Genomic DNA, 27,002 nt, shown 5'->3' on the forward strand with positions numbered 1-27,002 from the left:
GTTTTAAAGCATCCATGAAAATCCAGTGTTTGTGGTGGTTCAAGAAAGAACTCAGTTCGGAACACCGTGCATCACCTTGCAGACCCGGTACACTTTTTCTGTTGCGTTTTAGTGGATTTTCGCTGATGAATTTGCAAATAAAAGGAGGAGATTTGAGAGGGTGCGTATCCTGGATGTTTATTGACTATTCCCTGTGACTCCAGGGGCTGATCCTGGCACGTCAGTATACCCATTGGTACAGTGACACGAGTATTAGACATACTCGTGAAGAGTTATTGCTGGCAGTGATAGTCCAGCATCTGAAAACAATACAAGTACATTGATTTATTGAACAGCAGAGGCCAATTTGAATCGCAGATCAATAAACATACTGACTTTATAAGCTATAATATTGGATATTTAAATATGTCAAGTGTTGACTTTAAACAATAGATCTGCCCTGGCTCCTTATATTCCCATTTCTTTAGCACATGCTTTAGCCTTGTTCAGAAGATTGAGTCTTATCAGTTACCTTCATGGCCTTCTTCAGCTCTTCCACATCATACTGAGTTGCTGGAGTTATTAGCCCAATGATTACATTCTCAAAGTTTCCCGTCAGCTCAGACCTCAAGTCATCCTCCAGGTCCTAAATGAGAAGGATGGAGAAAGGAGTACAATAAAGCAATATCTTCATCCTAGGCTAAGTTTTAACAAAAAAAAAAAAAAAAAACCACCCACATAACAAGACATTGCCTTCCACGAGAACTGCACATGAAGAGAATCAATGGTTACATAAAGCTTTCAAAGTCAAAAGTTAAAGAGATTGTACACTTTTATATCCCAAACCTCCTTGTTGATCAATACACTCAAACCCAAAACATTTGCTTCATGCTTTGCTCCTGGTGCACTCAAAAGCTCCAGAGCTGCAGCTACAAGGATGCATTCCATAGGCAGTAGCAGTGTTAGGGAGTCTTGGCCAAGGCCTGCTTACTTAACAGCTCCTGGCTTACTGAACCGGAAGAGCCAAGATCCGAATTCTGGGTGCTTGGCCTAGCTACTGACCTGCACTGTACCTACTCCTACCGATTGCCTGATGAAGCAGGGTCACACCTGCGAAACGTGTTGTATTTTCCCTTGGAGTATGTAAATAAATTTGTTCTGATAAACTTTGTTGGCATAGCTTGTGTCTGAGGAGGCAAGTCCACCACTGCCTTCACAAATTTTAAACTTTAGACATTTTTAATCTTCTGGCGCCTCTGTATCCCTGTTACATTGTTCTAAGTCCACCCTTGGTGGAGGGGTGTCATCCCCTTTTTTCCTAATCTACGGAGAGCCACTTCTTAATCCTGAGTGGGGTCAGGTCTAATCTCCCCACCTGCTACTACAGTGGTTTGCTTTGAGTTAACCCTGTTTTGTGAGTATATTTGTATGTACTCTACCAATTTCATCCCATATTACCATAACATTCTACACTATATTTGGCTCTTGGTGTCCCTATCTTTGTTCCCCAAACAGGTTACAAGGATCAGGAAATCAGGTAACAGGAGTGACCAGGAACTCCGACCTACAGGGAAAAACACTCTGGCAATTACTTGGAGAAAGAGGCAGTCTTAAAGCGGATCAGAGATGAAAATAAAATTATACATATACATTTTTTTTGTTATTATATGAGGGGGGTGGGTCATTGGTTTCTTACGAACAAAGAAAAAGAAATTACATTTCCTCTAAGCCAAGTGTCTGTTTAAAGAAAAGCAGTGTGCTGCGAAATAAATATCTTTATCATCATCTTCCCATATTCATATTCATGCTAAAATTCTACAATCTCCTAAATTCCTTCCAAAACAGATGGGCTGTGCATGTATAAGAAACTTTACACACAGCTTACCTTCGCAATCAAGGCAAAAGACATGCCAAGTAAGTGACTGTCAGAAGTGTTATGCAAACACAATAAGATGCATTGAAATGTCCCTCAGTCTTGATGCGTTGGCATTACCTGCCAGCCTCAGTCTAGCTCCTCAGCAACTGAACATCACACTTGCCCTCCGCTAATTTTAGACACCACAAGGAGACCTGCCCACAGTGAAGGAGCAATGTATAAGAGCTGAAGCGTTTTCTGACAGAAAGGATCACGACCCGAAACTGGAAGATGACAAGACTAGGTGAAGCCTCCATAGCAATTATTTCCTGAAATCTAGAGTTACACCAGATAATGGGGCCACTTCCATAGAGGCACATGTCAGCTCTCACTGGACCTCTGCTGAAGTAAGATATCTACTTCCATAGAGGCACATGTCAGCTCTCACTGGACCTCTGCTGAAGTAAGATATCTAAAGGGTTTCTAGCTGAACTCTAGTTTGTAGCTGGAGGGGTTTCTTACTGAATCCAAACTAGAGCATTGCAGCGAAGTTTAAATGCATCTACAACAGCTCACAGCAGAATATGAAAAGTTATTCAGATTACACATTTTTTACATCAGTTATTCTGATTTCAGTATTACAAATGCTTCTAATAACTACTGTATATATTGCCATAAAGGAGTGTGTAGCCTCACCTCCCAGTGATGTTTAGCGGAAGAGAAAAGAAACTACCATATATACTCGAGTAGAAGTCTAGAAATGAAGATCTGATTCACTTCATAAACATATAGGGGACGACTTATACACAAGTCACGGGCAACACTAAGCAATGTGTGTACTAAGTGACATTCCCATTTGCAGCAATTCACCCAGTGTTATGGCCCATACTCACGGGCAACTTTTTTGGCCTGTCGCCAGCACGTGCGCGACAGGCCGGCGACAGCTCGTCACCAGGTCCCTCCGCGTACACACGCGGAAGAGGGACCAGCGGTGCAACGGAAGCTGTCGCCGACGTTCCTCCTCCCCCCCCCCCCCCCGCCGGAAGCGCCATATTCTTTATGAAGGTTGCTGTCGCTAGTCCGCATACTCACGCGGACTAGCAACAGTTGCGGCGGAGTTGCGGCAGCAACTTCCGCCAGGCGATTGACCGGGTCAATCGCCTGGCGACATCAGCGACGAGCGACGGTTCGGGGTGCGCGCCCGTGCAACGCCGCATACTCACGGGCGACCTGTCGCCGCAACACGCGCGCGCCGCGTGTTGCGGCGACAATTGTAGCCTGTGAGTATGGGCCATTAAGCAACACTTTTTGATAAAGGAAATGCCAAGAAAACACAGGTCTGAAAGTCCTGGCCACAACAATTAACAAGGAAAAGGCAGGGGGGGGGGGGGGGGGGAATACTGGGCTGCAGGAAGGGGAGTGAATAATTGCTGCACTTTGGGGTTATTGGATTAGTTAATGGCTGCACTTAAAGAGGAACTCCAGTGAAAATAAATAAAAAAAAGTGCTTCATTTTTACAATAATTATGTATAAATGATTTAGTCAGTGTTTGCTCATTGTAAAATCTTTCCTCTCCCAGATTCACATTCTGACATGTATTACATGGTGACATTGTTACTGTGGGCAAGTTATGTAGCTGTTTCTAGCTGCTCTGGCTGTTACAGACAGCTTTAAACAGCCATTTCCTGTCTGTGAACATTGTTACATTGTGGCAGTTTGCCCAGAGTACCGTGGTATTCAGAGCCTCTTGTGGGAGGGGTTTCAGCACAAAATTAGTCACACAGCGCCCCCTGATGGTCTGTTTGTGAAAATCATTCTATTTCTCATGTAAAAGGGGATATCAGCTACTAATTGGGATAAAGTTCAATTCTTGGTTGGAGTTTCTCTTTAAGCGACATGAGTGGTTAATGGCTGCAGTACTGTATGCAGTGCAGTCATTAATCCCTCCTGGGCACCAAGTGCAGCTATTAACTTTGCTGGGTAGACTTATACTTGAGTCAATAAAAAATTCCAGCTTAAGAGGGTCAAATATGGGAGTCGACTTATATACACACACACGATGTTGACTTGTATTCTAGTATATACAGTAAGTTACCACAGACTTGTGTGAGGCCACACACTGTACTACGTCAGTGCTGTATCGCCCATGTTCGTGCCGTGCAGGCAGGGCTGGTGCCACCACCATAGGGGCAACCTGGGCAATTTCTCCAGGGCCCCCTTATCAGCAAAAGTGGTGATCAGGGAGCCTTATGAAGGTGGTAATCATTCCTGCTGCTCACCACGTTCGTGAACATCAGCTGACCTCCAGAAAAGGGGACATCATTTCTGTAGAAATACAGAATTTTTCTGCTGATCGCCACCTTCAGAAATGGCCCCAAATATTCTCTCCAGGCCATTTATATGCACAGCAAAAACTTTAAAGTGCGATGACACTCCATATTTACTGAAAAAAAAATTAATATAAGTCATCCAATAAGACATTTATTTGGCTTACCTATCCTGTTTAGCAATCATTTAAGATTTAAGAGAAATGTGATCTGAAATAACGCAATATTTCTGCTGGTTTACATTTTTACAGTTTCTTTGTGATGCCAAAAGGGACTTTTTTTTTTTTTTTTTGACGACTTAGCTTTGGTTAAATTTTTTTTGCATTTTGAGATAAGTTTTGTTAAAATTGTTGCTGTAGCAAAAACAAAACAAAAATTCCCACAAGCCTCTTGACACTGCACAGTTAAAAATTAGGGGAGTTCACCGCCAGGCGCCGAAACCAGGCACTCCATAGCAACAATGTTATACTGCATGGGGCACGTAAGGGTAATGCAGGACCTCGAATTACATCTCCCTTCAAGTTGCAACAAGCAGGGTGAGCTGTGATTTGGATCACCCAACTCGTGCAATACCTACGCCATATGGGAACCTACTGTAGAAAGGGGGAAGCTACTTCTATATTTGGGGCACTATTTTAAGGATTTTTTGGGGGTACAACCCCTCCTTTGACATATTCCAAATCTGCACAATTCTTTCCGTAGCTTTGGGTCTTTAAGGACACAGAGGAGAATTAGTTGTGGTTCCAAATGGGATGTGGACTGATATTTGACATAATCAATTATATCTAGATCCTAGCAGGTAATGCTGAATGAATAAAACCCTCAATGCACAGGAAAATTGGAATGCAAAAAATGAAAACTGGAGCAGTCAGTGCCGCAGAATATGTGGACACTTTATAAATCAGTAATAAGTTAGGTTTCCTTAGCAATCCACTTTTTAGTTTCATATTTCACAATATATACGGCTACAGACAGAACCAGAAAGGTCATTTTAAAAATAGTTGTGTGTGCACATCAGTGAGTGACATGCAGTGTACATTTTTAATGAAGGTGGAGTTGTATTTTCCATACACCTCATTGGCTTGCTCACAATGCTCAGAACATTCAGATTATACCAGAACTAGTGAAGCCATTTTATAAGCCAAAAACACCAGCACAGCTGGCCTGCTGAAATCTTACCTTTCCTACGCTCAGCTTGTAAGCACTTTTAATTTCCTGGCGCTGGGCAAGGCTTCGGTTGGCAATCACATCAATGACGGCGTCTTCGTTAGTGCCTGAAGAGTAGACAGAGGGAGGAGTTTTCATTTTTGCAAGGAGCAGCTTTGTTCAGAGATATAGCGGTGCAAAGGACTTCCTCTGCTTTATACATTTTGGCTGGTCAGCTTAAGTGGTTTAATTTCCACACATGGAAGCTACAGGCAGCCTCATGTAGAAAAGTACAAAGTCCTCCAAACTGTACACCTCACACAGCAGCCCTAGATAAAATGTGAGGCGACATCACAGGACCTATTAGGCCTTTCTCACACTGAACGTTGAAAAACAAATGCGTTTTAACTAATCAGTTGATCCATAGCAATGCATTGTGAAAAGATTTCACAATGCATTTAGCTACCAACCACAAGCAGGTGGTGATTCACAACCCTGACTTACTCGGGTGTCCAGTATATGGTGGTTACGGTTGCTCGCTTATGGAACAACTGGTACTTATTGCAGCTGAGCCAAGTGGGACAAGAAACCAAAGAGGGTGAGAAGCAGAGAGGTAAGAGGTGCCCAGGTGTATATGAAATAAGTTAAAAACAACTAAAATTGAATGAAAAGGGGAGGTGGTTTTGCTTGGCTATTTTTCTAGTTTGGCACTACAAACTGGCCTGAGGAAGTGGGCTCAGACCCACGAAACATTGCCAAAGCATGATAAATTCCATTTTTATATGAAAAGTCATTATTGAGGTAATCCGCCTCCCTTTCATTCCATTTTAGCTATTTTTAACTTCATTTTGTATACACCTGGGCACTTCTTACCCCTTTATTCCATAACTAGCTGTTCCTTCCTGCATTAGGGCAGATACCGGCTTCCTGCAGCTGCTGAATGGTAAACGGCAAACCAAAGAGCCATAGTCTGCTGACTATCTGATGTGGGAGGGTGATTATTATACAGAGTCATGACTTGAATGGCAGGAATGATGCTATATCAGTGTATTTCTATACCCTGAACTGACACTGGATATGAGAGCAGAGAGGTGGTTTTGTACCGCTTTAACAAATGCAAACCACACAAAAAAAGCTTCTTGGATTCCCATCATGTTTTTGCTGGAATGGAGTGAATAACGTAACATAGTGCCCTGATCACTATTCTGACACAGGTGTATGGACCCGCGTGTCTGCATCAGCAAAGTAACTTTCAGGAGTTATTCACTGCATATCACTCATCACCTCCAGCATTTGGAAAATGTCTGTAGCCACTAGGGATAATCAACGATATGCATATTATTCTGAGTTGATGCAAATATATGCATTTCGAAAATGGACCAATCAATTTAAACCTGGGTTTAAAGAGACACTGAAGCGAAAAAATAATATGATATAATGAATTGGTTGTGTACTATGAATAATTACTAGAAGATTAGCAGCAAAGAAAATATTCTCATACTTTTATCTTCGGGTATATAGTGTTTTTTCTAACATTGCATCATTCTATAATATGTGCAGATTACACAATACTCAGCATTCAAAATGAGTCTTTCAGAGCAGTCTGTGAAGTAATGACCCCTCCTCTAGCAGAGAAAAAGTAAACAGTTCACTTACAGTTGAGATAATAAAAGTCAGATAACAGCCCTCTCCACGACTAACTTAGTCAGAGAGCTTAATAGGTTTTTTGCATAGAGATAACAACTGGAGTTTCTCAACTCTTCCTGTACTGGAAACAATTAGACTGATGTATCTGATCTTAATGTTTTATTTCTTAGCTGTACTACACATACAAATCATAATTTTCGCTTCAGTGTCTCTTTAAATTGGATTGTTCCATTTTTCAAACTGCACACAAATTTGCATTATTTCAGAACAATTTGCATCTCACTGATCATCCCTAGTAGCCACGCGCTGCAGACCACTCAGACACTCACCCGCCCCCTTCATTGCATTCCGCAACTTCTGGACATCATCAGCTGCATTGAAGTTGGCGTATGGCTTGATAGTTCCTTTAGTTCCAATCTAGGGAGAAAAAAAAAAATCAAGTTCAGACAATGAGAGTTTAGGGAGTATTAAAGATTTCTTTGAACTTCTCTAAGGGCTGGAACCCACAAGAGCGTTTTTTTGAGCATTTTGGCAGCGCTGCGATACGCTAGCGTTTTGCCAAAACGCTCAGCTGATGTTAATGAATGGGGCAACTTCCACAGGAGCGTTTGCGTTTCCCAGAAACGCAAACGCAGGACCTGCAGCATTTTGGGAGCGTTAGCGCTTCAATGTAAAGTATTGAAACGCTAGCAGAAACGCTCAGCAAAACCTAAACTGAGCGGTTTTGCTAGCGTTTTGCGGTTCAGCACACTGTAACAAAATTAAAAATAATTCACAGGACCAATCAGGATAAAAACGCAAAACGCTACACAACCGCTGAGCAAAAAAATACACTGTTGCAAAACGCGACCGAAAACGCGCATGAATCCGCTTGCAAACCGCTCAGCCAAAACGCTAGCGATTGCGTTTTGCGTTTGCGGATTTCAGTGGGTTCCAGGCCTAAAGGTTATAAGGAACCGCTCACAGGGGAGGGGGGGGAAAAGCTGGTCATTGGTCACCGCTTACAACCCCTATCTGTAGTGAACACAGGACAGATCCTTCAAAGAACGTTGGTACCATTTCATTAAAAGACACCCCAGGCGAGACATATGGAGGCTGCCACACACCTGAAACAAGCATGCAGCTAATCTAGTCAGAAACATCTGATCTGTATGCTTGTTCCTAGCCAATGACTAAAAGTGTTAGGCCTCTTTTCCACGGACAGTTGAACTGTGTGCTCAGCAAGCAGTTACCAGGCAGCAGTGAGCAGTTACCAGGCAGCAGCAGACAGTTGTGAAAGTTTGAGAGGCAGAAAAGAGATCTAATGCCGGGAATACTCGGGACGTTTCCGCAGCTCGATTATGCCGTCGCATCGATTCCCGCTTGTCCCAGCGGGCGATTATCTTATCTGCTGCTCGTTTTCCTTATCTTTTTCTATTGTCCCACCCGCGGTATCGAGCGTGGAATCGATCCGGCGGGTGATAGGAAATCAATCAATCAAGACATCTAATGACTCGATCGAGCCGCGGAAACACACCATGTATTCCCGGCATTAGAGGTTCAGCAGACAGCCAGGCAATTTGCATTGATTAAAAGGAAATATGTCAGCCTCCATATCCCTCACTTTAGGTGTGCAAGGGCCTTTTTCCATTACATGCAGATTCTGGATGCAGAAAAACTGACTTCAATGAATGCCTATGGGCCTGTTCCCACTACACACGATTTTTCTGATGCAGATTTTCCATAGGCATTCATTGGAGTCAGTTTTCTGCATCCAGAATCTGCGTGTAGTGGAAATAGGCTCTAATCTGAGCGTTACGCCGCTCAGGCGGTTTTGCCAGCCTGAGTCCCCCAGTATAAAACGATTAGGTTATATGGCTGCATAAAAGGTATTAGCTAGCACTAGATTAGCTAGTGTAAGTGTCCACAACCCCCCCCCCCCTTCCCCCCCGGCGCAGCCTCCCCGCACAGCTCCAGTCTTCTCTATGAGGAGCATCGTACATGACGTCACCGATGTCATGCGCTGTCCCGATCCTCCCCATAGAGAGACCAGAGCTGTGCGGGGAGGCTGTGGCAATCGCTGGAACCAGGCTGGGTAAAGTGTTAAACGGCTGGATCGGGGGAATCGGGGGGTTGTGGACACTTATACTAGCTAGCCTAGTGCTAGCTAACACCTTATGCAGACAGAACCTAATAGTTTTATATGGGGAGGGGGGGTGGGGGACTCCTGAGGCCAGCAAAACCTCTTGAGTGGTATGCCTGACAGTGTGTCAGGAATACTGCTTACGAGGTTAACTCTTCTTTAAACAATTTGCTGTAAAATTGGAAGGAGGACTACTTGTACCAGCAGCATGCCTTGCATTATTCAGCAGCTGGAGAGAGTGGCAGGTTAACACTCTCCAATTTACATGTTTGTATTGCTTTCAGTATCTCTACTGTGAAGCAGAGGCAGCTGACATTAGTGCAGCCTAACGTGAAATCCCTCAGGCGCCTGGCTGCACATTCCCTCCTGCTGCATGATGCAGAGCACACCATAATACAACATTCCATCTGGGACAGGAAGCCAATCACAGGTCTCTGAGGTATACATTACCACACTCAGCGCCTCTGTTACAATGCCACTTGTATAGCAACAACACCACAGCATTAAACTGCACAAACTAAATAAATATTTTCCAATACAACATGAGGTGAGAAGCAGCTATTAGGATTGAACGGATCCTCATAGGGACAACTGAAGTGAGAGGGATATGGAAGCTGCCATATTTTGTCACAGTAATTACCAATTCTGGTATTTTGTACAGATTGTGTATTTTGTACCAACTCTGTATTTTGGTGTATACCATTGTCGGCTTTATTTTGTACCGGATGTTTGTTTCTGTTTGGCATCACAGAATATGTTGGCGCTTAATAAATCAATAATGATAATATTTATGTTCATTTAGTTCCTTTAAAAGCAGTTTAACCTTGCCTGAGTCTTCTTGCAGCCCAACAGTCATCCTGTGCTTGCGCCGTCCTTCCGCGACTCTCCAACAAGCAGCAGCAACCCCCTGAATGCTGGCCAGAATAAGGGGACAGGGAAGAAACAAAAGGATCCAGGGCCTCCCCTCTTCATAGGAAAGTTTCAGATTTGCATTTTCTGCTGTTTTTTTTTTTTTGTTTTTTTTTTATGCCGCAACACTTGTGAAAATAGTTTCTTCTTTTCACAATTTACATTAAAGTCGCAGTCACAGTGGGACGTTGTGGTCACGCGTTATAAAGTCTTATAACGCAGCTTACCGCACTGCAATGCTAATCCTATGAGCCATTAAAGTCGCGTTAAAAATGTAGCGTTGTGGTAACTCACTCTTAATGCAGACACGTTGCGACTTTAACGTCACATTAATACCGCAACGTCCCATTGTGAATAGCAAATTCTCATATCCCGATCACAGATGGAGAGGACTGCGACGATGAATCGAACAAAAACAGTGTGGGGATCGTGAATGCGGTGGTAAGGTAACAGTACGCAGATCTACTCCCCTGATCCACAGGTTAAGTATACAGGGCATAGATATGCGTACCAGGGATCCTAAAGTGGATAATAAATATCTGAAAATAAAAATATGAGACTAATTTTATTTGCAACTAATGTTCTAGTAATTTGTACTACACATACAAACTTTCTCTCTGCTCTAAAAGATAAGCAACAGCATTATAACTTTTAAAGAAAAGCATTTCTTTGTTAAAGCTGATACAAATTCTGTAATAAATTTGCATTGTCTCTACTTCCTGCTTTCACAGAAGCAGAGATTGCTAACATCCTGTGTTTACAAATTAGCTGCTCTGCCAAGGTAGTCAGCTGACCAGGGCTGTGGAGTCTGAGTAATTTGGGTACCTGGAGTCAGAGTCGTTGGTTTCAATAAACTGAGGAGTCGGATGATATTTGGGCCGACTCCACAGCCCTGCAGCTGACATCTGAGAGATCAAATTGCATTGATTAGTCCCAGATGAGAAGGGATTAGACAGGCTAAACTCTCTAAAGACATACAGGGTGCAGGTCTGGGTTTTCCTTCTGCCCTAGGCAAGAGTTCAGGTCCACTTTAACAGTGTGCTGGCCATTTATATTGAAAAAGGTGTACTATTTGAGGCATCCCAGACATTTCTCACTCAAATGAAAGTGAACTGATTATTGGTATATGACCAGAGGCTCATACACACATCAGACCATAGTCTTTTGAAAATGAAAGATCACAGATCTGTTTTACCCCCTTCCATGTAGTATGAGAGCCATACTCTACACAGTCTATTCTATGGAGCTGAACTCCCCATCAGAAAAAAAACTTTGCAAGATGCTGCACACACAGATGCTGTACAGACACAAAAGATCTGTAGCTGCAGAAGATCTGTTCCTGCCAAAAATCCAACCCTGCAAATTGCAATGATAGTCTATGAGAACTGCAGATCATCGTACACACATGATTTAACTGACATTCATCTGCAGATCAGATCCACCAGGTTGGATTTTCAGATCTGCAGATCTGTCAGTTAAATCATGTGTGTATGATGATCTGCAGATCTCATAGACTATCATTGCAATTTGCAGGGTTGGATTTTTGGCAGGAACAGATCTTTTGCAGCTACTGATCTTTTGTGTCTGTACAGCATCTTGAAAAGTTTTTTTTCTGATGGGGAGTTCAGCTCCATAGAATAGACTGTGTAGGTATGGCTCTCATACTACATGGAAGGGGGTAAAACTGGTCTGTGATCTTTCATTTTCGAAAGACCATGGTCTGATGTGTGTATGAGCCTCAAGTCAGAGATCTGCACTGGCAGCCCTGTTATTCAGAAACAAAGCGGCCCATAATCGCTATATAACCTTTGAGATAAGGATATTGATTTGTCAGCTAACACAGATTAATACTTACAGTTGCCATGTTATCTTCTTGATGGCACACGGCAGATTATCAGGCAGATGTCAGCTGCAATAAAAAGCAAAGAAAGAACAGATAAAATAACTTTTCTAGAGGGAGCAGTATATAAACGCCTGATTAGTTTTACACAGACAGTAAATGGAAGATTGATAATAAAAAATAAATGTTGCAACCTCAAAGTTTAAAAAAAAAAAAAAAAAAAAAACACACTATCCTCATATACAAACAAACATTTTTTCCAACTCAGTCCTTACGACACAGTAAATAGACCAAATGTGTAATAAGCAAAAAAGAGATCTAAATACAATTTCTTTAGTACATAGCAAGGAAATGAGCGGTGCTACTTAAAAACAGACTAGTGCCTACCTGCAAAAGAGTGCAAGCCCCACTTGTGGGGTCGAATACACACTGAGCATACACATGACCTGTCTACCACTAGAGGAGGATGTTGGTTTCCATTAACAGCTTGCATGCAACCTATTAAGTACTCGTCCCTCCCACTGCGAAGAAGTCAATCCTCCATGGGAGGGGCCTAACACTAACTAAATCCTAACCTATGTATATGCATAGCCTGGGTGCGGCTAATACACAGGTCATGTGTATGCTCGGTGTGTATTCGACCCCACAAGTGGAGCTTGCACTCTTTTGCAGGTAGGCACTAGTCTGTTTTTAAGTAGCGCTGCTCATTTCCTTGCTATGTACTAATGTAATTCGTTTTTGGTCAGCTGCTCCCACTTAACAGCCATGCTTTTGGTGTATATGCAGAGCTTCTGTTTGGGTTCAAGGTGCGTTTGTAGTTCCTGGGGGGGCTCAGCGCATCTCTGATGGAGGCCATTCGGAGGCGGCCTGGTGTTGCGCTGATCCACCTTTTGCGCAATTTTAAATACAATTTCTGATGTTGGACCACTATCAGGAAAAAATGTAGGCAGTTAAAATCTGACAGAACCAACAGGTTTTGGGCCAGTCCATTTCCTCATGGGGGATTCTTAGGGTTTTCTTTGTTTTCAACAACATTTCCTGAACAGCAGTTGAAAAGTCTAAGGGCCAGTTTCCACTAGGAGCTGTGCGATGCTGCTACATAGCCGCATTGCACCGCGTGTATGCTGAAACACATGCATGCCGATGGAAGAGTTTCCACTGCGTGCATGTTGTGCGGAGCGATCCAAGAATCTGCAGCATGTTACAGATTCTCGCACGGCCGCATCCGTCCACAGCCGTGTCCCATCACCTGCATTGACTTCCGCATCTGGAGATGCGGAAGTGATGCGACCGGCGGCGGAAGTGATGCGGCTAGATAGCCGCATTCGCATCACTTTGTAATGGAAGCCGGCCCTAACTGACAAAATAGTGTGCAAGTGAGTAGGGAGGCTGGCTGACATCTTACTATTTTGGCAGTTAAACTGCTGTTCAGTAAGTGCTGTTGAAAAAGAAAACCCTGAGAACCCCAATGAGGAGATGATTGGCCCATGATCGGTTCTGTCAGATTTTAACTGCCTACTTTTTTTGCTATAGCGGTCCTTTAAAGAGGAACTCCAGTGAAAATAATGTAATAAAAAAAGTGCTTCATTTTTACAATAATTATGTATAAATGATTTAGTCAGAGTTTGCCCATTGTAAAATATTTTAAATCCCTGATTTATATTCTGACATTTATCACATGGTGACATTTTTACTGTTGGCAGGTGATGTAGCTGCTGCTTGCTTTTTTGGCAGTTGGAAACAGCTGTAAACAGATATTTCCCACAATGCAACAGGGTTCACAGACAGGAAACTGGCAAGAGTACGTACTCGGAATTTCTTTGTGGGAGAGGTTTCACCACAATATCAGCCATACAGCACCCCCTGATAGTCTGTTTGTGAAAAAGAATAGATTTCTCACGTAAAAGGGGGTATCAGCTACTGATTGGGATAAAGTCCAACTCTTGGTCAGAGTTTCTCTTTAATCCCAGGGAAAAAAAAAAAAAAAAAAAAAAAAAAAAGGAGGTCTAAAATGGACCTGAAGGCTGAAGTCTTTGCAGCTCTCCATTGATTAGATTACTTTTTAAGGTGCACACACTTGACTGATGTCCTCCAGGATCTGATCCCCTTGGGCGACATCGCTGGGCTGCACACACACACACACAGTGTAGCGGATGACATGCTGTGTTGCAATGCGGGGGCGGGACACAAGAGAGGGACGAGCGGAGCAGGCGTGATGTCACGCAGTGTGTGTGTGCGTGTACAGAGCTCCATTTCACATGAAAAAAAAATTCTAAAGGTGGCCATTAACTATACAATCCCACGGCTGATCGATTGTTTCTGATCACCACAGTAATTGATCGGCGTGCCTATTATTGGGCATACTTATGGTTCCAGCCGTGGGTGGCTGGGTGCCGGGGGGGGTGGAGCCAAGAGACGCTCTCCCTGCGCTACACAATGTATGGGAGTATAACAAATATATTCCCCTACACATTATCTAGTATGTCCCTTTGGACACGCAATTCTGGGACCAGCTATTGCCGACACCCAAATGACAGTGATTTAATGAGAAACCACCCCTGCACCACTATAGCTATAATTAACATTACGGTCTATGGTGGCGCCCAAGTCAGGCACTATGTGGTGCTGTGCAGGCGCTGAAAAGACTTGATTCACATTAATGGTTCATAATAAACCTGATACCCAATCCAATCAGATGGAATTGATCTGAAAAATGAATCGATTTGATTAATCTAATCAAATTGGTTAGCGGGAACTCGACCGTTAATGGGCGCGACCAGCATTCAGAAACGAACGTCAAAGGCCGTAATGTGAATTAGTGATCAGTGACCATATTTGGGTGCTGCCGATTGCCGGAGCTCAAATTAGGCGGGGGAAAAAAAAAGGGGGGGGGGGGGGGGGGGAGGCAATTCGGCTGCCAGCAATAGCCAGTGCCCAAATTATCTAACCCCCCCCCCACCACCACCACACCCCTTCAGAGGGGCATAGCATCAATGCCACCCCAGACTTCCAGCAAGCTTGTTGGGGGTCTATAGCCAATGCTGGGCATACACGGCTCAATTTTGCCGCTCGATTCACTTATCTTCTGCTCGTTTTTATCTTTTTGCATTGTCCTCAAAGCAGAATCGAGCAGCGAAACAGGCCAGAGATTGGTCATGTCGGGAACGATCTATTAAGCCATCTAAATGACGCAGAATCGAGCCGTCTATTCCCAGCATAGAGATGGGATCAGCAGAATAGTCAGGCAACTGGAATGGTTTAAAAAGGGAACATAAAAATGTGTCAGCCTCCATATCCCTCTCACTTCAGGTGTGCTTCAACAAAGAGTACATGTAGTAAAATGTACATAATAAATACTCCAGGGAACAGGACTGACAGTGCAGCCAATCATTTGCATTTATAAGTCAGGTGTGCATTGTTCTCATTGTATATAGTCTGGTGCAGGGGCATCCTGTTATTCCTAAACAAATAAGGAACATGAAAAAAAAGGATTATGTTTGAATTATTTGTCAGGCAAAGAAGGCCATATATAAAAACTTTATTAAAATGGGGAAGACTTTCTGTATTGTGGATGTGTGTTTGGCTTTCAGGGGCATGAATAGAGGATTTGCACATTCCGGGGTGATGCATCATGGGAAACCACACTTCTCACTTGAGGCTGCATTCACAGTGGGACGTTACGATGTAAAGTTGCAAAGCAACATTACAACGCAGCACAAAAAAAAAAAAAAAAAAAAAAAAAAGTGGTAATGCAAATTAACACTGCGTCATATATGTGTTAACTAGGTACAGTAAAGCATAGTCAGTGAAATGTATGCTTTCCTGTACCCGGTAGCGTGTGCATTTAGGAGTATCGCACTGCGGTTACAATGAAACTAAGGTCGCACTGTGAATGACACATACACTTCATTGCAGTGCGGTAAGCTGCGTTAGAGTTAAAACGCTAGCTTCGCAACGTCCCACTGTGAACCTAGCCTCCAGCTGAATTACTGCAAATACCTGCTGTTCTAAGAAGGCAAAATTATATTTAGCACCACTTTTCTAATAAGAGGGATTTTCCCTCTCTTTTAGCCCCTTAGGCCTAGTTCACAGTGCTCAGTTGTATTGCAGAATAACACTGCATGTCAACTCACTGCCCAAACTGTTCTATGGGCCTGTTCACATATTGCATTGAAACAGATCATGTTTATTTACCGTAATTTATTGTATTTATAAAGCACCAACATATTATGCAGCAATAGACATTAGTTTAGGTTACAGACAATATTTAGGGGTAACATACAGCAATATGACAATACAGGAATACAAGAAAAACAGATCACACAGCACAGTAGGAGTACAAGGTAATGCTTAGTCAATCACTGGAGGGGAGCATGGAGAGTAGGCAAATAGAGTTCACTCAGATCCACAGGATGGGTGCACGGTAATGGCCCATACTCACGGGCAGCAAAGTGGCCTGTCGCCAGCACACGTGAGCGTGTGGGCGACAGCTCCTCGCCAGGTCCCTCCGCGTACACACGCGGAAGAGGGACCAGCGGTGCGACGGAAGCTGTCGCAGACGTTCCTCCTCCCCCCGCCGGAAGCTCCGTCTACCTCAATGGGGGTTGCTGTCGCGAGTCCGCCTACTCACGCGGACTAGCGACAGTTGCGGCAGAGTTGCGGCTACTGTCGCCAGGCGATTGAAACTTTCAATCGCCCGGCGACATCAGCGACGGACGACAATTTCGGGGTGCACGCCCGTGCGACGACGCATACTCACAGGCGACCTGTCGCTGCAACACGTGCGTGCCGTGTGTTGCGGCGACAATTGTAGCCCGTGAGTATGGGCCATAACAGAGGTGCGTGATCAGGTAGGAGACATAAGGAGAAGGAGGACCTGGCCTGAAGGCTTACAATCATGTTACTCTAACTTGTTGCATGCAGGCTTTGTAACTACCTCCTGTGGGTGATGATGGGATAGGCTGTGGAGTTTGGAAAGTTCACAGACTGCCATTCAGTCTAAGCTGCATCTGACATTCATGCAAAATAATAAATGCAGTGGCGTAGCTAAGGAGCTATGGGCCCCGGTGCAAGTTTTACATGGGGCTCCCGAAGCACTCTATGCATAATTGATATGGTGCACCAAAACCTGCCAAGGATTTCCACATTGACAGTGGTGCAAGGAGGGGATGGGGAACAGTTTATTAATGCTTCAATCATCTATAGAAATGATAATTAGCTAATATTGTGCTTGAGTGAGAGCCCCTTGGGGCCCCTCTGTCCCCGATGTGGTCGCTACCTCTGCCCCCCTATATAAATGCTACAAAATTGGTTTATGTGCAACATACAATGCTTTGTACACCATATACAAAAAATAGAAGGGGGGGGGGGGGGGGGCGGGTGCTAGTCAGAACTAATATTTAACTGAAAGTTCATCTCAGCTGACCTCCCTACACTGAATGCAGCTCCCACCAACACCTACATAACCACTCTGTTAGTCTGGGCATTGCTAAAAAGCACGCCAACCCATGTAATCAGTAAGCAAGGTTAATTCTAATTCATACTGAATCACTAGCAGCATTCTGTGTACAGCACATGTTGGGGTGGATACGTTCCAACATAATGAAAATAAAAGATTAAAAATAAAAATATATGATTACACATTCCTGACACAATTTCACCTTACAGAGGGTAATAATTTTCTAACTGAATTTAATATATAACCCTGTGACAGCTCTTCTCTTCTGCACCCTTTTCCCAGAATGCCACATATGTCAGGCAATAAAAATGGATGGTGTCGGCTTCCCTGAGGCCCATGGCCAATGCTACCATAGACAGTGGCGTAGCAATAGGGGTTGCAGAGGCTGCGACCGCATCGGGGCCCTTGGGCCAGAGGGGCCCAGAAGGGCCCTCCCTCAACTGCAGTATTCGCTCTCTATTAGTCCTGTACTCATAATAATCACTTCTATAGATACTTTGAATAGTGGTAATTATTAAACTGTTCCCCATCCCATTCTTGCACCTCTGACACTGTAGTTGCCATTGGCAGGATTTGGTGCACAGTATCAATTGTTACGTATAGAGTGCTTGGGCCCCCCCCCCCCCCCCAATTTAAAACTTGCATCAGGGCCCACAACTCCTTAGCTATGCCACTGACCATAGAGGCAAAGGGGGCAATTTCCCCAGAGCCTGTAGTGTTCCTTATTCAATCTGTGGCTCCATGCACTTCCATCTTCATCCAACACTGGCTGCATCTTCTCTATGACCTGTGATATTATGTAAGAACACGTGTCATGTCACAGATGAGAGCCATGGACTGACAGAGGCGCACGCCCACCAGAACAGGTGAGACAGTACTCTAAAAAAAGACTCTCCCCAGGGAACACAGTTAAATTGGTTGGGAAGGGGAGGCAGCAGCTATCTCAAGGGCCCTTAGGAGAAATGTGGCTGCAACAATGGGCCCCTCATGCCTCTGTGTGGTTTGGAGGTGTCTGTTAGGGGAGCCCCTGTATTTTCTGCCTGGGGGGCCCCATTGTTACTACTAGATATAGTCCTGCTGAGGCCTGACCTGGGCCTTTTATTAATTCAGGTTCTCTCTCCTAGAAGAGATTTTTTCAACTCTTTAAAATATATCACAACTTTCCAGCACTTTGCAATTGAAAAAAGTACCAAAAGTAGGTGAAAAAAGTACTGTCAAAATTATTAGTATTTTCTTTCTTGCTGATGGTTCAAAGGTAATTTATTGACAAGGTATGAAAATATCACCTAGGAGAAAACTCAGGAGAAGTGAATTGCATATGGGTCAAAGTAGGACTGTCCCCCCTTTGTCTGCTGGCGGCTTTCCATGTTAAGCTTCGTACACATGCTCAATAGCAGTCACTTGATTGCTGAAACAATCATCAAGCAAAGCATGAATGACTGCTTCACAAATTGCTTGGTTACAGGCGAGCAGCCCGGCTTACAGACAGGAGAAATGATGAGCGGCGGATGAAAAAGCGTTACCGCGCAGCGGGAAAGACAATAGCGTTCATTTGTTGTTTACTAATCCATCATGACAGATCTCTTAACATTGTGGAACGGCTATACTGATGCTGGATTTCTACCCAAGACAATCACAGACAATTAACTAATGACAAAAAGCAAAAACCTAGCTTGTGCACATAGCCATGGCCGGATTTGTACTCTTTACCGCCCTAGGCCACTGTCACCAGCCGCCCCCCTTCAGTATAGGTAGCGAGATGACCCCTCCCCCCTAGTATAGGTAGCCTTATGACCCCCCCCCCCCCGTATTGGAAGCCAGATGACTCCCCCCCCCCTTTCCCTCCAGCATAGGTAGCCAGATGATCCCTCCCCCTCCCCTTTGATATATGTAGCTAGATGACTTCTCCCCCCTTTCCCTACAGTATAGGTAGCCAGATGACTCCATCAATCGCTCTTTTTCCTACCCCCGCACCTTTCAGTATAGGTAGCCAGCTCGCCTTCACATCGCAGTAGCCATCAGTGTCACTCATTTCTCTGCTTGTCTCCAGTGCAGAAGCTTCCTCTTCCTTTCCGACTCCTATGTTGACCAAGTCTATATCCGCCGGCCACAATGCAAATGTGCACAGAGAGCAAGGTGGCTGCTGTACTGGCAGCTAGCAGCAGAGTACCTGCATTGCAGTATAGTTTAGCCTGCTGCTTTGGTGCCCCTGCTTCTTTGGTGCCCTAGGCCATGGCCTAGGGGGCCTTGGCCTAAATCCGGCCCTGCACATAGCTGCACTTTCTACTCAACAAACTCTCAGCTTGGGCTAAAACCCACTAGCAGCGGTAAAATTACAACAAACGCGGCAAAATCTGGGCAAACTATTTTACGGTGACTTTGAAAAAAACATGGCGATTTTGACATGATTCTCATTCAAGTGAATAGGAGAGCGTTAAAACAAACACTGGCAAAACAACAAAACAAAGCTAGAAGTTTGAGCCATTGGGCTTTTAGTTCACACTGCAAAACACAATCACAGTAGCTAAGTGCTCTTTTCCACCATGTTACGTTTTGCGGTTCAATGGAAAAGGCACAGACCATTTTCATTAGCGTGATCTGTTTGAGCGATATTCTCACGAGCACAATGGCCATGTTGCCTCATTTTCATGGTGATGGAGCTCCTATACTGTGTACATACAAGGACATGTTACATTGCTGCTGGCGGTCATTGTCTGATACCCAGGTCAATGCTGGCCATACACAATGTCTTATTTTTAAATGCTAAATTCTGCAATTCATATTGTATGCATGCCCACAAAGAGAAGATTTGTTCCATTTAACAATTATAATTTTCAAACTGGTGAGATCAATTTTCTGCAGTAACGATTATTTAAAAAAGAGTGTTTGCCATGGATGGAGAGAAAATGTGCTTTCCGGCTTACATACTGATCAAATTGGAAGCTGTAGGGTCAGCAATTGTCCAATTATTTGCAGGAAATGTAAAATAAGATAGATTCCCCTCCTTCAGGATGCCAACCCCCTGCAGATATGGTACTATAAGGCCCGGTTCACTCTGGCATGATAACCGGTCCGTTTTAGCAGCACTAAACAGACCGGATCCTAACATATGTGAATGGATCCTATGTTAATCAATAGGATCCGTTCACATTGCTTCATTAGAATGGATCCATTTAGCACCATACTCCAAATAGACCACGAGTATGGGGAGACTGCAATATATCCAGAGTGATAGACGCATCGCATTGACAGAACAGGGGGTCACCGATGAAAAACTGATGCCTTTTAACCCTTTATCAAACAATTTATTTAGAGGCTTGCAAGTGCTACAGGACAATTTATTTTAGTTGTTAAATTTCCTTGCTACTAATTAGTACTGCTGCTATGTGTATTTATGGCCACTTGTCACTAGAGGACATGGACATGATAAAGCTTTTTCACCTTATTTATGTTACATTTTTAAGCTTCCAAAGAGCAAATTGTAATATAACTAGATGAAAGCCCAACAGTTTTAAAATGGGCACTGGGCTTTGGCAGCAGCCCCCACATTGCCTCTCTCCGCACGCACGCCCCCCACACCCAATCTATTCTGTCCCAAGTACGCCCGTATGCGCAGCACGCCAATCGCACAGACACGGACAGAGGACGCAGGGACACAGCTGTTTTATGATATAGGATTAAGGTAAAAGAGTAATATTGAAATGAAGTTATTCAGAAACAACTTACTTTGAGTGGTTATTTTGCTTGTAAATATGCTGAAAGGCTATTTTAATCAATTAGACAAGACAAATAACATTTATATTGCGCTTTTCTCCTTGCGGACTCAAAGCGCCAGAGCAGAGCAGCAGCCACTAGGGCGCGCTCTATTGGCAGTAGCAGTGTAAGGGAGACTTGCCAAAGGTCTCCTACTGAATTAGTGCTGGCTTACTGAACAGGCAGAGCCGAGATTCGAACCCTGGTCTCCTGTGTCAGAGGCAGAGCCCTAACCATTACACCATCAGCCAATTAGGAGATAGATAAGACGTTTATGAGAGGTTTTGTGAATAGAGCCCAATAAGAGAGGACTTCTGCTTTTAGTTTCTACACCCTCCACTAGTAGAGAGACCCGACAGTCACCACAAGAATTTACAGCACAACACCTTCTGCTGGCTGAAGTCAAAAGCAGTGCACTTATCTCAAACACCATCATTCCTTTGAAGCTGCAGGTTAACAACTGATCCGTTCCATGAATTAGTTTTTCATCCGTGCAGTGTGAACCATGCCTTACAAAGCACCAGCACTGGAGAGATTTAGGCAACGCAACAGACAGCATATAACCTTGGACCGTCGAGACCAAGCACCGGCTAATTGTACAGGCTTCATATACCAGTTTTGCTGCTTCCTATGCACTCCACATACAATCAGCATGTAACCTACACCTGAAGCTGCCAGCACTCACCATTAAGTTGTGTAATATATATAAAAAAAATAAAATATATATATATATATACACATATACATATACATACACATATATACACACATACACTCCCAGAAGCCCTCACATCTACCAGCTGTTCCCAGCTCAAATGACAGGCTGCAGGTACCATAACACAACCTGGTGACAGGGCCTATTGTCCAGCCTCAGAGTCAGATCTCGCCTGTAACAGGCTGTCTACACCCTGCCTGCAGAGATCGGTCACCTGACAGTTAACACTCATGAGCTGGAAAATACAGCGAGCAAATAGAAAAAGAGCCTGCTAGCCAGCAGTGGGTGGGCAGCACACAAAAACTGTAACTCCAAACATTCCCTCCATGTACAGTAACAAGCCTTCTCAGCTTCTCCCACTCTACAGTACTGAGGCTTCAGAAAACTTTCCACTAAAGCTGTATGTGCTGTATTTTCAAGTGAAAGGAATATGGGAAGGTGCAATCACTCGCTCTACTTTATTTCCCCCTCCAGCCTAGTTGTGTTAAAGGGGAACTGAAGTAAGAGGTATACGGAGGCTGCCATATTTATTTCCTTTTAATCAATACCAGTTGCCTGGCAGCCCTGCTGATCCTTTGCCTCTAATACTATTAGCCATAGCCCCTGAACAAGCATGCAGCAGATCTGGTGTTTCAGACTTTAAAGAGGAACTGTAACATGAAAAGATCCCCTGGGGGGTACTCACCTCGGGTGGGGGAAGCCTCCGGATCCTAATGAGGCTTCCCACGCCGTCCTCCATCCGTCAGGGGTCTCGCTGCAGCCCTCCGTGGAGTCCGGGCAGCGGTGACGTCAATATTTACCTTCCTGGCTCCTGCGCAGGCGCTCTGACGGCTGTCGGCTCCGAACTATACGGAAATACCCGATCGCCGTCGGGTCCGCTCTACTGCGCAGGCGCAAGTTTCCTGCGCCTGGGCAGTAGAGCGGACCCAAATGAGATCGGGTATTTCCGTGTAGTTCGGAATGGAAAGCCGCCACAGCGCCCCCGCTGGAGCCAGCAAAGGTAAATATTGAAATGACAGTCGGCACAGTCGCCGGCTGTTCGGAGGGCTGCGGCGAGACCCCCGTGGGACAGAGGACGGCGTGGGAAGCCTCATTAGGATCCGGAGGCTTCCCCCACCCGAGGCGAGTACCCCCCAGGGGATCTTTTGAATGTTACAGAGTCTCTTTAAAGTCAGATCTGACAAGACTAGCTGCATGCTTGTTTCTGGTGTTATGCAGATACTACTGCAGAGAAATTGACCAGCAGGACTGCCAGGCAACTGGTATTGATTAAAAGGAAATACATATGGCAGCCTCCGTATACCTCTTACTTCAGTTCCCCTTTAAGCCAGTTCTCCAATACAGTACCTTGTGGGGTTTTTATTTAATTTAGCCAGGCTGTCCTGGGTTTATTAAAGGGGGGGGGGGGGGGGAGAATTGCTGAAACTACTAGCTTAAACTTCTCAGTAAGGCCCCGTTCACACTGCAGCGTTTCCAGCCGCGTTTTGGAAACGCGTGCAGGTGGCCGACACGCACGACATCAAACATTGCATAGAGTGCAATGTCTGATGTTCACACTGCATGCGTTCCGGACCTGTGCGGTCCGGGAACGCATGCTGCACGCATTTTTTTGTAAAAACGCCTGGCTGTCCCATTCACTTTTCAGTGATGGGATCAGCCACGCAACGCACACAAACGCGGATGGCGTGCGTTCGCATGCGTTGCGTTCCGCATACGTGGCCATCCGCATTTGTGATGTGAACATCTAAGGCTAGGTGCACACATCACATAAACATGAAAGCTGTGTTTTAGGTTTTGTGCGTTTGCGATAAGTTTTTTTTAACCACAGATGCGTTTTCCAAGCGCTTTCATGCAATTGCGGTCTGCATATAAAAAAAAAAAAAAAAAAAAAAAAAGACGCATATGCGTTTTGTATACGTTTTTATTTTGCATATCACTAGCAAGACAACAGTAAGCGGAGATGCGTCACAAAACTTTTTTAAAGCAAAAAACATAGAAAACGCATGAAAAACTTTATACCATTTGCATTTCCATTTACTTTTATTACGTGCGTTTGTGCTGCGTTTTTGAAGATTATGCAACAAAACCAGCATTTTTTTTTAGACAGGCTGAACCTGTCACCCCAAATCTTTTTCTGTATGCTTACTGGATTTAAAAAAAAAAAATCCTCATCTATTCTGATCCAAATCTCACAAGCACAGACGTATAGGACAACTGAAGCCATATGGAAGCTGCCGTATTTATTTCCATTTAAACAATACCAGTTGCCTGGCTATCTTGCTGATCTCCTCTGACTCTAAAGCTGGCCACTAACTGTCCAATTTCTAGCGAAAAATCGTTCGAGCGATCAGAAATTTTGATCGGATTGGTTGTAAATAATCTGCATTGGTGGAAACAATCGATTATAAACGAGTGAAAGAAATGTCGCCCGAATGAATTTTCGTCTAACGAAAATTTGGATTTTCTTGGTGGTCGTGATAGATAGTAAGCAATGATTGGTTAGTTGATGGTGTAGTGAACGATTTTTCGTCCGATCAGAATTTCTGATCGCTCGAACAATTTTTCGCTAGAAATTGGACCGTTAGTGGCCAGCTTAATACTTTTAGCCATAGACGCTGAACAAGCATGCAGTAGATCAGGCATTTATGACATTGTCAGATCTGACCAGCTTAGCTGCATTCTTGTTTCTGATGTGATTCAGACACTACTGCAGACAAATCAGCAGGGCTGCCAGGTAACTGGTATTGTTTAAAAGGAAATACATATGGCAGCCTCCATATTCTTCTCACTTAAAGAGACTCCGTAACAAAAATTGCATCCTGTTTTTTATCATCCTAAAAGTTCCAAAAGCTATTCTAATGTGTTCTGGCTTACTGCAGCACGTTCTACTATCACCATCTCTGTAATAAATCAACTTATCTCTCTCTTGTCAGACTTGTCAGCCTGTGTCTGGAAGGCTGCCACGTTCTTCAGTGTTGTGGTTCTGTGATGCATCTCCCCCTCCAGGCCCCTCTCTGCACACTGCCTGTGTATTATTTAGATTAGGACAGCTTCTATCTTCTCTCTTATCTTTTACAAGCTGGATAAATCCTCCTCTGAGCTGGCTGGGCTTTCACATACTGAGGAATTACATACAGGCACAGCTGTCTGCACTCTGCAGGAAGAAACAGCCTGACACTTCAGTGGAAGATAGCTCCAGGGGGAAAGAAACACACAAATGATCTCTTGAGATTCAAAAGGAAGGGTGTATACAGCCTGCTTGTGTATGAATGTATTTTCTATGTGTGGACATACTGTACATCAACCTACTTCCTGTTTTGGTGGCCATTTTGTTTGTTTATAAACAAACTTTTTAAAACTGTTTTTAACCACTTAATGCGGCGAGGAGCGGCGAAATTGTGACAGAGGGTAATAGGAGATGTCCCCTAACGCACTGGTATGTTTACTTTTGTGCGATTTTAACAATACAGATTCTCTTTAAGAAGGTGTACTGTAGGGGCCCTTAGGGAGAAAAACAAAAGTTGAACCTATTCTGGGATTCTAAATGGTCCCCCACAGACGTTCTATACCCGTGCAGCCACTCGCTGATGCTCCGGTCCCTGCCGCCAGTTACTTCCGAATTTGCAACTTTAAAGTCACAAAACCACCGCGCCTTACTGCTCTTCACTGTCACCGACGTCCCCGGGAGTGTTCTGTGCAGGCCGCACTGCGCTTGCCCAGTACGCACCGGTGGCATCAGTGGAAGCGAGGAGAAGGCCATGCAGGTGCTGGGGCTAATTTCGGAAGTAAACGCAGCGGGCACAAGATGTCTGTGGGGGACCATTATAAGCCCCAGCTAAGTTCAACTCTTTTCCCCTAAGGGCCCCCTGCAGTACTCCTTTATAGCAGCAGAATGATGTAAGCTGGGAGGAACCTTCCTTTTCTACTATGTAATTTGTATCTCAAGGACCATCATCCTTAGATGCATTTGGTCCACTTTGTCAAGCTGAATAAATTTGCATAATTCTGTATCAACTATAAAAACTGGAATGTCATTGACTGACAGTCCCTAATCAAGATGAAAGAGGTGAAATACAGCATTTCAAACTCAAAGGGAACCTAAACTGAGAAGGATATGGATTTTTCTTTTTAAAAATAATACCAGTTGCCTGACTCTCCTGCTGATCCGGTGTCTCTAAGGGCTCGTTTCCACTATCGCGAATCTGCATGCGTCCAACGCATGCAGATCCGCACATGTAATACAAGTGGATGGGCCTGTTTCCACTGTAGCGTTGTTGAGGTGCGTTTTTTTCAGCGTGAAAAAAACGCACAAAAGAGCCAACGATTTCGCCTGCGTCGGGAATCCGTGCGAATCGCCGCTAATGTATTTAATAGTAAAAACGCATGCGTTTGTTACATGCGTTTTTACCCGCGATTTCGCGTGCGATTTCGCACCTTTTTCAATTTTATTTAGCCCTGGCAGTGTCATGGTTAATTTCGCATGGCACCCTGCCATGCGAAATCGAATGCGAAATCGTGGGTAAAAACGCATATGGAAACGCATCCGCATGCGTTTTTACAAGCGTCGGAATGCGGCCGAAATCGCGTCGCAACAGTGGAAACAAGCCCTAATACTTTTAGCCACAGCCCTCAACAAGCATGCAGATCAGGTGCTCTGCCTTTAGTCAGACTGGATTAGCTGCATGCTTGTTTCAGGTGCGTGTGATTCACCCACTAGTGCAGCCAAAGGGATCAGCAGGACTGCCAGGCAACTGGTATTGTTTAAAAGCAAACATACATATCCCTCTCAAGTTTAGGTTCCCTTTAAAGAGGAGCTGTCAGCTATACTATCTCAGAAAACAACAACAACCCATATATAAGTAGATAAATACTTGCTCTACTTACATATGTATTGCACTGTCCACGTTTTGCCCCTGATGAGTCACAAGCCAGTGACGAAATCGATCGGGCAGAGGTGGACGTACTAGGCAATAGACAACGTACCCCCGGAGCGGCGTTGTGAGAGGAGAAGTAATAGCCGGTGGTGGGAACCAGTACATTGTCACGCCCAGCTTGGCGACGGGGGAAAGCCTGTGTAAAAACGATGTGCGATTCTCATCAAGGAAATGTGAGTGCAATTTTATCCTGAGGTTCTGCAAGTGAGGGGGGGGGGGGGGGAAATCTGGTATCTGGCAGTGGTGACACCAAGGTCCTGCAGTTCCTAGACTTTCTGGGCTTGTGCATGGTTGGCCAGTCTAGCAGTGGCCAATA

The 27,002-nt window shown here is 44.3% G+C and overlaps 1 protein-coding gene across 2 annotated transcripts in view; it reads right to left on the bottom strand.

The window, feature by feature from the left end:
• ANXA4 (annexin A4) overlaps positions 1-27,002 on the bottom strand; it is a 103,479-nt gene that overhangs the window by 40,247 nt on the left and 36,230 nt on the right. For both annotated transcript variants that reach the window (XM_068274934.1, XM_068274935.1), the window contains exons 2-5: positions 11,842-11,895; positions 7,285-7,372; positions 5,342-5,436; positions 512-625 (exon numbers count right to left, since the gene is read on the bottom strand). In XM_068274934.1, coding sequence (XP_068131035.1) covers positions 512-625; positions 5,342-5,436; positions 7,285-7,372; positions 11,842-11,850 — 306 coding nt within the window. In that variant the 5' untranslated portion in view covers positions 11,851-11,895. The remainder of the gene's footprint in view (positions 1-511; positions 626-5,341; positions 5,437-7,284; positions 7,373-11,841; positions 11,896-27,002) is intronic.

This window comes from Hyperolius riggenbachi, chromosome 3, assembly GCF_040937935.1.
Source record: "Hyperolius riggenbachi isolate aHypRig1 chromosome 3, aHypRig1.pri, whole genome shotgun sequence".
Taxonomy (NCBI): domain Eukaryota; kingdom Metazoa; phylum Chordata; class Amphibia; order Anura; family Hyperoliidae; genus Hyperolius; species Hyperolius riggenbachi.